General features: G+C 43.4%; 3 protein-coding genes across 6 annotated transcripts in view; 1 reads left to right on the forward strand and 2 right to left on the reverse strand.

The window, feature by feature from the left end:
- Positions 1-12,340, reverse strand: part of LOC101941509 (protocadherin alpha-C2) — a 316,181-nt gene that overhangs the window by 217,798 nt on the left and 86,043 nt on the right. The gene's annotated exons all lie outside the window — the stretch shown is intronic.
- The window catches only part of LOC103306249 (protocadherin alpha-8-like), a 307,323-nt gene that overhangs the window by 217,798 nt on the left and 77,185 nt on the right, over positions 1-12,340 (reverse strand).
- On the forward strand, positions 562-1,331 carry LOC101942491 (polyadenylate-binding protein 1-like). The gene has a single exon (XM_042840751.2). It carries the CDS (start codon positions 813-815, stop codon positions 1,329-1,331), a length of 519 nt encoding a protein of 172 aa, XP_042696685.2. The 5' UTR covers positions 562-812.

The raw sequence follows: 12,340 nt of genomic DNA on the forward strand, positions 1-12,340 counted from the left end.
CTCTGCAAATACTACAGGATTGTGCATCCTGTGCTTGCAATGCTCATGACAATAGTGTAGAGCTGTGCAGCCTCCATGCTTCTATCAGAGATGATCATAGAATCATAGACTTTAAGGTCAGAAGGGACCACTATGATCATCTAGTCTGACCTCCTGCACAACGCAGGCCACAGAATCTCACCCACCCACTCCTGCATCAAACCCCTAACCTATGTCTGAGCTACTGAAGTCCTCAAATCATGGTTTAAAGACTTCAATGGACAATGAGGAGGGCATTCAGGTTTTTAGGATTTTGAAAAAAGGTGCAAAAATTATGAGATATAGATACCTTTATGGGATGGAGACATTTGCAAACTGAGAAGTTGACCTCATGCTCCCAGTCACCGCTGAGTTGACTTGTTTTGGCCCCATCATACATTGGCAAAACTTCCCAACAGTGGCGAGTTGCACAGTGGGATGCCTATCCCTAGTGTGCCACACTGCATCAACACAAGCACACCCAGTGAGTACACACACCACCAACACAAGGAGTCAAGTATGCACACATGCAAGCGAAGTACTAACTGCAGCAGCTGTACCCGGACCCGGCACAGCCGAGAGGAGACACCGAGCGAGCCTGACCCCCGCCTAGACCAGGAGCAGCCGAGACCTCCGCCAAGGCCGGCCCCGAGCGAGCCGGGCCCTCCCCGCCGAGAATCCGCCTCCCGGAGCCGTTAAGTTTCGAATCTTCCACTCGCCTCTCACGGACCCCGGGGCCGCCGCGGCCTCCTCGCGTCAGTGTGACCCCTTCCCCTGCTGGAGACGGCGGCAGGATGAACCCTAGCGCCCCCAGCTACCCCATGGCCTCCCTGTACGTGGGGGACCTGCACCCCGACGTCACCGAGGCCATGCTCTATGAGAAGTTCAGCCCCGCCGGGCCCATCCTCTCCATCCGCGTCTGCCGGGACATGATCACCCGCAGGTCTCTGGGCTACGCCTATGTCAACTTCCAGCAACCCGCCGACGCTGAACGAGCTTTGGATACCATGAACTTTGATGTCATTAAAGGCAAGCCAGTGCGCATCATGTGGTCTCAGCGTGATCCATCTCTACGCAAAAGTGGTGTTGGAAACATCTTCATCAAGAACTTGGACAAATCAATTGATAATAAAGCTTTGTATGATACATTTTCTGCTTTTGGAAACATCCTCTCCTGTAAGGTAGTATGTGATGAAAATGGGTCCAAGGGTTATGGATTTGTACATTTTGAGACACAGGAAGCAGCAGAAAGAGCTATTGAAAAAATGAACGGTATGCTGCTTAATGACCGCAAAGTATTTGTTGACACGTAACTTGAGTCAACATAAGATTGTAGTGCAGACATGGCCTCAGACTATCATCACCATCAATCACTTCCATCAGCCCTCCTTCACCAAAAAAAATATTTGAAAATTGATAGGATATGAGGTATGTCATCTAGGTCAATACACTCACGTTCTGGTGCACCAATAGTCAGCAGGTTCTAGATTCAGGGGCCCCACAGTGAAAAATATCTGGCTTCCAGTCCCCTCCCAATTCTAATTAGGATCCTATGAGTTCAGGTGCCTCAGCTGATCTCAGTGGAGCAGACAGGCAATCTGATTTCACTTCTAATTGTACGAGGAGAGAAGCAGTCCCTGAGATACCCAAGAAACAAAATATTTAGACCTTAATAGGCTAAATTCAACAACCTAAATTGCACATAGAATTAAGCTGCAAAGTGCAAACTAATACAATTAATGCAGAATGAGTATAATGCACACTCTGTGAGAAGCACCATCTAGCAGGCAGCCATGTTCTGCAATAGCTGATGCTTCTGGGTGTATTGCAGGTGTTACCCAATGTATTTGCAGGAATCCAATATGGAAATGACAAAAGCATGGATTACTGTGGTGAACACCACATCCAAAATAAAAGGATGCGACTTCCTGGCCAAGAATAAATGGCAAAACCCACTCTGAGCCATTGCTATCTAGATTTCTAGGAGCACCTGAAGATTCCACAGAAACTGTGGACTAAACTATTCTATAGAAACTAAAATCTATGAATCACAGAAATAAATGTTACCCAAGCATCATAACTCCTAGCAACTGAGCCATCTGAAGACACCCACAGTCTCACTCACTATGTTCCCTAAAAGCTTCATGTACACATGGAAAAGGAGGGTAAGAATAGTAATCCATGAGTCCCCTTGGGCTGATAAGAAACCATCCAATGCTAAATCCTTTCACAGAAAAAGGAATTAAATCAATCAAATCCAAGTTCTCTCCAACCTGGCCAGTGTTAACAGCCATGTCAATAATCTTATTGTCAAGACTTTCAAAGGCAGCTGATAGAATTGTCTAAAATAACAAACATGGACACTTGATCTTCATCCATTGCAGGAGAGGACTGATATACAAGATAAGTACAGTATGCTTACCATAACCAAGTCTAAAGCTATATTGATTGGGGTCAAGAAAATTTGGATCACAGGAACATAAAAAATGTAATTCTGGATCAGATCTGTCCAGTATCATGTCTCCAACAGGACCAATAACAAATGCTTCAGAGAAAAGTGAAAGAAACCAGACAATAGGAAGAGATGGGATAATTTGTCCTCCATAAATTTCTCATTTTAATCCCTAACCTTAGAAATTGTCTTAAGCCCTGAAGCTGGAGGTTTTATATGCCTTCAAAAACTTTTGAACATTAACTATTATTATTCTGATTATTTTTGTTATCTGTCTAGAAGTCCAATCCGTCTTTATGTCTTGCTAAATTCTTGGCCTCAACAACATCCCGTAGCGACAAGTTCCACAGTCTAATAATACTCTGAATGAAAAACTAGTTCCATTACTCCTGGGGGATTTCTGTGCCAAAAAATTAAACATTCTGCGCCAAAACATTAAAAATTCCGTGCACAATACTTTAAAATTCTTCATATTTTATTTGTCAAAATAACACAATATAATCATGCCAATTTCAATTATTTTGGTAATTTATTTCAAAATATCTGTCAGCAAGTATGTCTGTAACAATACAGACAAAAAAGATTCTAGTAATTTCTTTTTTACAAATAGATTCCTTACTATGCATATTAATACAGAACTTTAAGTAATTCATTTAAATTACAATACAGAACTAACAAGGAGTCTGGTGGCACCTTAAAGACTAACAGATTTATTTGGGCATAAGCTTTCATGGGTAAAAAACTCACTTCTTCGGATGCATAGAGTGAAAGTTACAGATGCAGGCATTATATACTGACACATGGAGAGCAGGGATTTACTTCGCAAGTGGAGAACCAGTGTTGACAGGGCCAATTCAATCAGGATGGATGTAGTCCACTCCCAATAATAGATGAGGAGGTGTCAATTCCAGGAGAGGAAAAGCTGCCTCTGTAATGAGCCAGCCACTCCCAGTCCTTATTCAAGCCCAGATTAATGGTGTTGAATTTGCAAATGAATTTTAGTTCTGCTGTTTCTCTTTGAAGTCTGTTTCTGAAGTTTTTTTGTTCAATGATAGTGACTTTTAAATCTGTAATAGAATGACCAGGGAGATTGTAGTGTTCACTTACTGGCTTATGTATGTTACCATTCCTGATGTCCCATTTGTGTCCATTTATTCTTTTGCGGAGGGACTGTCCGGTTTGGCCAATGTACATGGCAGAGGGGCATTGCTGGCACATGATGGCATACATAACATTAGTGGATGTGCAGGTGAATGAGCCCTTGATGGTGTGGCTGATGTGGTTGGGTCCTCTGATGGTGTCGCCAGAGTAGATATGGGGACAGAGTAGGCAACGAGGTTTGCTACAGGGATTGGTTCCTGGGTTGGTGTTTCTGTGGTGTGGTGTGTAGTTGCTGGTGAGTATTTGCTTCAGGTTGGGGGGTTGTCTGTAAGCGAGGACTGGCCTGCCTCCCAAGGTCTGTGAGAGTGAGGGCTCATTTTCCAGGATAGGTTGTAGATCGTGGATAATGCGCTGGTGAGGTTTTAGCTGGGGGCTGTATGTGATGGCCAGTGGTGTTCTGTTATTGTCCTTGTTGGGCCTGTCCTGTAGGAGGTGATTTCTGGGTACCCATCTTGCTCTGTCAATCTGTTTCCTCACTTCCCCAGGTGAGTATTGTAGTTTTACGAATGCTTGATAAAGATCTTGTAGGTGTTTGTCTCTGTCTGAGGGGTTGGAGCAAATTCAGAACTGAATCTCCTGCACCTGTCAGAAGCAGTCCAAAGGCTTGAGGGAGTCAGGGATAACAGAGAAGCTGAGGGAGAGGAAAGGCGCCTGGAGTGAACCTGAAGGGTTGTTGTGTGCAGCTGGGAGAAATATGGAATATGTTTTTTTGGGGTGAGAGGTAGGATTTTTAGGGAGTTGGGGAGTCTCCCCCATGAAGATGCTGGCTGACACTAAGCCTCTCCCATATAGTCAGGCACATTTGTCCCTGTTCCCACACCCCCATGGGTCTCTGCAGCCTCCTCCCCCATCCCCATGTGTCCCTGAAGCCCCCCATCCTTGTTCCCATGTAGCCTTGCACCCCCAATCCCATTCAACCCCTGGATCAATGCTGTCACACCACTAGCTCCTGAGTCTGCACCCCACTCTGTCCCCCCACTAGCTATTCTGAATCCCAGTGTGTGACATTCACACCTCAGCAACCCCATGTGCCCCACTCTGTCAGTCCTAACCTGGCTCCGCAGGCAGGGTGCTGTGATGAACTTCTACTCCTGGTGAAATTCTGTGCCACTGTGCACGGATAGAATTTTTTTTCCCCACAAAAAATACATTCTGCCCCAGAAGAACTGCAATTCTGCCTTTTGTCCACCAGAGGCCGTTGTGGCACCATTCAGGCTGGTTTTGCACCACAGCGTCCTCTGATGGGTAAAAGGTGGAATGGCAGCACTTCTTGGGCAGAAGAGCATTTTCTGCAGAGAAAAAAATTCTGCAGGACACATGAATTCTGCGCGTTCACAGTGGCACAGAATTCCCCCAGGAGTATTCCATGTTTGACAATGATCGACCAGGTGCTGACTCTTGCTAAGGCTGTAGGCGTCAACTGAGCACTGACAAATTCATAACTGGAAACCAGACCAGTTCTCCTGTACGTGAGTACTGTTCAAGATAGATGTTAGACTTGTAAGGATGTGTTAGTGTTTATACTATGTAGTAGGAAGAGAGCCTGAGACATAAGATCTTGTATCAAAGGACTAGTATGACGCCTGAGTCCTAGGCTAAAGTAGTAATCGAAGCTTTACTGACATAAAGCAAAGACAAGCTGTGAGCAAGAGGCAGGACCTGCTCACAGAATCGGGCAAGAATAGGGCTTATATTGCAGATATACACATTCCTAAGAAGTGCTAGGCACAGAGTACTCATGCAAACACATCCCGATATCAAGTGGTACCAGAACATCCTGATATTAAGAATGGTACAAAAACATTCCCTACAAGTAACAGGAACACACTGACGCCTTGTGATGTTATCTGATTAAAATATGACTATATAGATCATTGTTACAACCACTGTTATATATTTGCAACAAATCTTGTACAAAGGTTGTCAAGTGAGGTGTCTATTAAAAGGTTATGATTTGCTGGTTATGATTATGCTATTTGTAGGCATGTGTCATTTTTGTATTTGAAGTTATAAATATTGGCTGTATACCTGGATTTCAAATGTTTGCTCCTGGGTAACGCCCATGAAGTAGTTAGCCAGCACATCTTGGAGGGACTACTCAAAATGAGTGGCCCATCAAAAGGACACTAAATTCACAATGGACCATGGGAGATGCCCATCTATACTTAGTGGACTGTCCTGTAAACATGCTGTCTAGAATATACGTAATGGCTTCCTGCAATGACTGAGCGAAATTGGGCATGAACATGTGACTTGCCCATGTGACTCCAAACACTATCTGGTCACCTGTGATTCTCCACTACCTGTGCTGAGGTTTTTGTTAAATCAATGGGTTTCCCTTCACATGGCAGAGGATATAAATGGCCCTGGAAACCCCTCCATTTTGCCTCTATCCTGCTTCAGCATATATCCTCCTTCAGCCTCTGGACTATACTAATGGGAGCATTTCTAACCAATGGACTGAGGACCTTCCAGTGATTTGGAAGCAACCAGAGACTTGAATTAATCCAGCAGTTTATTCTATCACTGCTACAAGCCTGAACCAAGAACTTTGCAATTACTGTATGTATTTGATTCCTTTAACCAATTTTAACTCTCACCTTTCTTTCTTTCTTTCTTTCTTTCTTTCTTTCTTTCTTTCTTTCTTTCTTTCTTTCTTTTTATGAATAAACCTTTAGATTTTAGATACTAAAGGATTGGTATCAGCATGATTTTTGGGTAAGATCTAAGTTATATATTGACCTGGGTGTGTGGCTGGTCCTTTGGGATCAGAAGAACTTTTTATTTGAAGGGATTGGTTTTAAAGAACCTCTCATCTCTATAAGTCTAGTGTTTTCAGTGGTAATACAAGGACTGGAATGCCTAAGGAAACTGCTTTTCTGACTTCTTGTTAGCCGGTGTGGTGAAACAGAAGTTTACTTTTGTTGCTGGTTCGGTATATCTTATGGGGGATTAGCCACCAGTCTTGGGGTGTATCTGCCCTATTTCTCAGCAGTTTGTCCTTGTCAGGGCTGGCTCCAGGCACCAGGTACCCAAGCACATGCTTGGGGCGGCACCTGGTAAGGGGCGGCGGGGGGAGCCCGGCGCGGCATTCTGCGGGGAGGGGCGGACACTCCAGCGGTGCGGCAGTCAGCGGGGGGCAGGGGGCGGGCTCTGGCGGCGCGGGGGGGCGTTCCGGCGGCACTCGGCGGGGGGCGGGGGCGGGCTCCGGCGGCGCGGCGCTCGGCGGGGGGGCAGCGCGGGGCTCGGCGCTCGGGGGGGGGGTTCTGGCGGCGCTCGGCACGGGGGAGCAGGCTCCGGCACTCGGCGGGGGGGGCGGCGCGGGTGTGGCGCTGGAGGGGGGTTCCGGCAGCGCTCGGCAGGGGGCGGGGGCGGGCACTGGTGGCGCAGCGCTCGGCGGGGGGGGCGGGCTCTGGTGGCGTGCCGCTCGGGGGGGGGGTTCCGGCGGTGCTCAGCGCAGGGGGGGGTGGGCTCCGGCGCTTGGCGGGGGGGGTGGCGCTCTGGGGGGGTTCTGGCGGCGCTCGGTGGGAGAGCGGTGCGGCGCTCGGCTGGGGGGCTCGGGAGGCGGCGCTTTTTTTTGCTGCTTGGGGCAGCAAAAAAGCTAGAGCCGGCCCTGGTCCTTGTGATAAATGAAGGGGGGGAGTAGCTCCCTTTTGACACCCAGACAGTCAGTAGTTATAAAATCCCTCTTAGTAGCTGTTCTCTAATTGCTCTACCTGTAAAGGGTTAAAAAGTCTCACTGCTATGCATAGGTAAAAGGAAGTGAGTGGGCACCTGGCCAAAAGAGCCAATGGGAAGGCTAGAACTTTTTAAAATTGAACAAAGACTCCTTTTTGTCTGTCTGTTGTTATTCTCTCGGGGAGAGGCAGACTGGACAGCAGTTAAGCTGTAAGAAGCTTGGGGCCAGGTATGAAAAATCCTCAGTATCATACCTAGAAACTACTCATTTGAAACCCCAGGTATGTAAGTAGATCAGGAAATGTTTAGGAAGACGCGATTAGGTTTATTTCTTTTTATTTCTTTATGGCTTGTGGACTCCTCTGTGCTAACCCCAGGTGCTTTTGTTTTGCTTGTAAACTGGACCTCAAGAAAGCTATTCTTGACGCTTAATCCTTGTAGTTGTTGTTTTTTAAATCTAGCAAAAGCATAAGTTCCCGGATGTATTTTCTTCTTTTTTTAATTAATAAAATTTACCTTTTGAGAACAGAATTGGATTTTTGTGTTTTAAGAGGTTGAGGCACATGTTGTTTAATTAGATGGTGGCAACAGCTGATTTTTTTCTTTCTCAGGTTTTCCCGGTGGGGCGGGGGGGGGGGTGAAAGGGCTTGAGGGTACCCCACAGGAAGGAATTCCCAAGTGCGCCTTCCTGGGTGATCAAAGGGGTTCTGCACTTGGGTGGTGGCAGCATCTACCCATCCAAGGTCAGAGAAAAGCTGTAACCTTAGGAGTTTAAAAATTAATACTTGCCACTCCAGGCTTCTATTAGAGTCCTTGCAGGCCCCCACCTTCTGCACTCAAAGTGCTAGAGTGGGGAATTAGTCTTGACAGTCCTGAATTTGGCATCCTCAGTTGTGACCGACTAAGACACGGTTACACCCTTCTAAAAGATAAGGTCAGAATGACAATATGTAATAAAGATGTTTTAATTAAACCAACATGTACAAGGTGATGGGGAATATGCCATGTCAGGGGGCAATACACCCTCTTATAAAAAAATTGTAAGCATCTATTTTAGCAGTGAAGCATTACATGTAGTATAAAATATTAATAATGCACCTCAAGTGAAAATGAATATTACTGGTCTGCTGAAATATAATGATAGAACATACAATCAGTTTGGGGTGTCTGCCCTGCTTTTTAAAGTCTCTCCTGAGGTTGGCACTTATGGTCATGAACCACTCCATGGTCATGACACCATCTATCAGTAAAAGGGCAATTAGCAAATGCAAATAATAAATGGGATTATCATCATCAAGCAATGGCATCCTGACCAGAAGCCTAACAACTGCTTTCTAGAAGGTGTTAGCATCCTACCTTACCTAAGGGAGACATTAAAAATACCCAACAATAATGGAACCCATCCTCCATCAACTAAGAGTAACAAGAACCCAGTTCACAGATGAGTAACCCAATGCTCTCTGAGAACATCTAGAACCTGAATAAGTGACACCAGATGAAAGAAAGAAAGAAAGAAAGAAAGAAAGAAAGAAAGAAAGAAAGAAAGAAAGAAAGAAAGAAAGAAAGAAAGAAAGAAAGAAAGAAACCATCCATTGCTGCACCCTCAACCTTGTCTCCAGCAATGGTTCTGCTCTTACAAAAGCCAAGCTTAGTCTGAAAGCAATATCTATATGAAGCTAGCCTGCACTTACCAGGCTGTTCTCCTCCCAGAGCACTTCCACTGATCAGAACACTGAGGATGCTCTGATACAAGTGAAGAAGCCTTATCCTATTTCCCACACAGCCGTTGAATAAGATTTAAGCTGTTTATCATAGTTTGTCCATCTGAGATTGCCATTTCTGCTGCCTTCACTCTAGCCATTTACCTTCTTGATCTATCTCTTCATCTATCTGTCTATAGTACTGTTTCTAAAAAAAAGCTATCACCGTGGTATCTAAGTGCCACAAGCCATACCAAGGTGACCTGTGTTGAAGAATCAAGATGAGAGAGGAATCAAGGGATATGAGAGCAAGTAACCATAGTCCAGGACAAGTTATTAGATCACCTAGTAGACCATTGGCACATGCTGCACAACTGAAGAAACTATTTTCACCTGAGGGCACTGTATTCACTGATGATGTCACTAGAGGTCACTTTTATTATCATGCTGATGTGGGGCAGAGGGTTATGTTGTGAAACTTCAGTCCTGGTATGCTTACAACTCCCATTTAAATCACTGTCTGCAGTGTTGTTGTAATGGTGCTGGGCCCAGGATATGAGAGAGACAAGGTAGGTGAGGTAATCTTTTGTTGGACTGAGCTCCATAGACCTGAAGAAGAGCTCCTTTGAGCTCAAGAGCTTACCCTTTCACCAACAGAAGTTGGTCCAATAAAAGATACTACCTCACCCACCTTGTCCCTCTCAGTTAAAATCACTGAAAGTTTTGGACATACAAGAAATACAGAGATATGCCCTTTATATGCCTAAGGACTACATCACATCAAAATGGCTCAATCAAGTGGAAAACGCTAGGACCAACTCCTATCTCCTCCTATTGAGAGGAAAGTATGCACAGCTGTCATTTCCTATCTCAAGCAGGAAACACCTGGAGAGACTAATAACTCCCCTCTTTAATGTGGGACGTGTCTGTGTCCTCTTCATCATGCCCATATTCCATGTTCATGTTGTTATCAAATAGAGACAATTCCCATCCTGTCCGGCATCCTTAGTGTTTAAGGCGGGAATGGGACCTATCTTATCATGACCAAATCTGGAGAATGTCTAAACACATTTTCTTTAATCTTCCTTATTATTTTATATTTATTTTCTTTCTTTTACAATTTGCAATTCTGTGAACATTAATATAAAAATTATTACATTTTGCAACTGTTTTAAATCAAATTTTTATTGTCCACAGTCTTTTGTTAGAAAAGGGAACCAGGAAAACTATAATGTAAGGTAATTTTCTGAGAAATACAATTTTAAATTATTTTATATTCTATAATCCAATATTGGAAAACAAAGTTAAAACTTGTAAACTAGCATCTGCAAGCAACTTTTGCAGTATCAGAGAAAATAAGGTAAAGGTAACAATATACTTTCCTACAATTAAGTTATGATTAATAACAATTCTCAGACAAATCAAGTTCAAGAGTGAAATAAAATCCAAGAAAAAGATTCCATGGCAGTACACAATGTTTACACCTACTTTTGACAAGATGCTCCCTCCTCTCCATAAAGTTAGTTAGTTTCTGTTACTAGGAGCGGGTAGATTAACATTTTTGCTTCCAAAGGGATGGCAGTCTGTTTTAAAATGATTAATAGTGCAATATATTTAAAATAAGATACAATCATCCATCATATGTGAAGGAGGGAGTCTGGAGTGAATAGTAGTTCTTGAGTCTTTCTTGAGTGAAGAGTAGTTATTACAAACCAGTATTTAGTATGCATAACACTTCATTCTTAATACAAAAAATGCTATTGATATTTCTTCTCAGCAAAGACTAGTATTTTTTAAATTAAGTTTTAAAAGGAGTGTTTAATTAGATATTTCTGTGGCTGGCAGAGCTTCAGTGAACTACTATTTTAGTTACAATATATAACAGTACACTTTAGGGCTCAGGAAAGAACATAATACTTATTTCCACATCTTGTAAACCCATTTCCATGCTGCATTTTGAGAAAAAATGCATTATATGCCCATATAAAGATTAAATTAATGGACCAATAAAATAATCAAGTTTCAAGAAGAGACCCAAAGACACAATGGTCTTGTGCCCATTCTGTTCACAGGGAAGACAAGGTAAGTTTTTTCTCTGATTTTAAAGGGAGTAGGATAGGCACCTTTGTGATTAAGGAGGAATGGTGGGAAGTAGGAGATCAGGTTTCTATCCCCTCCTTAGTCACACACTTCTGGTATGACCATGGGCAATTTATTTCACTTCCCCATATGAATATCTCACCTACAAATGGGGACAGTCCTATTTAACTCACAGGGCTTTTGGCAGGCTTCATCACTGAAGTCAATGAGAGGAGCGGAATCAGAACCTTAATTAACATTTTTCTAAAATAGTTCAGCATCTTCAGATAGATTTTGCTATCTAAGTGAAAAGTTTTATTTATTTAAGTAAAGCATTGGGCTATTGATGGTCATAACTAACGAGAATCGAAAGATAAACTAGCAATTTTTATAATAATTCCCCAAGCAAATAAAAGTGTTTTACTCCAGGAGAAGGTTCTATAATAATGCAGAGTGCAAATGGGGACATAAATTCTGCAGTTTTCATTCTACAAACGAAGAAGTATAGAAGTACATATATAGAAATCGAGCCTTCCATTAGGAAATATAAACAATAAGGATAAGGACCAATTAGAAGCAAATCTCTAGATAAAGTTCTTTTGGACGACCCTAAAACTGCAACCCCTAACACTTACTCTATAATATAATTTAACGTACATCAAGAACAATATTATTTAACATAAGATTTTAATGCATAGAAAATAATTCTATTCCAATTCTTTTCCTTCTGTGAATACAACTGTAAGCAGAGTCTGGATGAGCTCCCCCATGACATCTAGTAGTGAGCTGTGGAAAAAGACTTCAGAAGCTGGTCTCGTTTGCATGGACACACCCACCCTGCCTACATGCTCAGCATGATAGGATTGCTTGCCCAAATGATCACTTATGGCTGGTTTTGGAACCCCCGTCTCCTTGTTATTGGGAAAGGAGTAATAACGGGTTGTTATCCTTGTTGTGTGAACCAAGGGCAGCAGAACTGTACCTGGCATACCCCAATGGAGGGACTCACCCTCAACTGAACAGCACTCTCTAGGCAGGGGATGTGGGTTCTAAAGCCCAATGAGAGGGTGAGGAGGAGAACAGAGTAGCTGTAGTTGGTGGCGTGTGCCCTGTTTCAGGATCCTAGACACCATTTGATCCTTCTTTTCTCCATGGTATAATACAAGAGCTAATTTAGACTCAATTGAGAGTCTTCTTACTGGCTGCAAAGCTGAAATCACTGATACCTAGGTCTGAGTATTAGACCTATTTT

The sequence above is a fragment of the Chrysemys picta genome, chromosome 8 (assembly GCF_011386835.1).
Source record: "Chrysemys picta bellii isolate R12L10 chromosome 8, ASM1138683v2, whole genome shotgun sequence".
NCBI lineage: Eukaryota > Metazoa > Chordata > Testudines > Emydidae > Chrysemys > Chrysemys picta.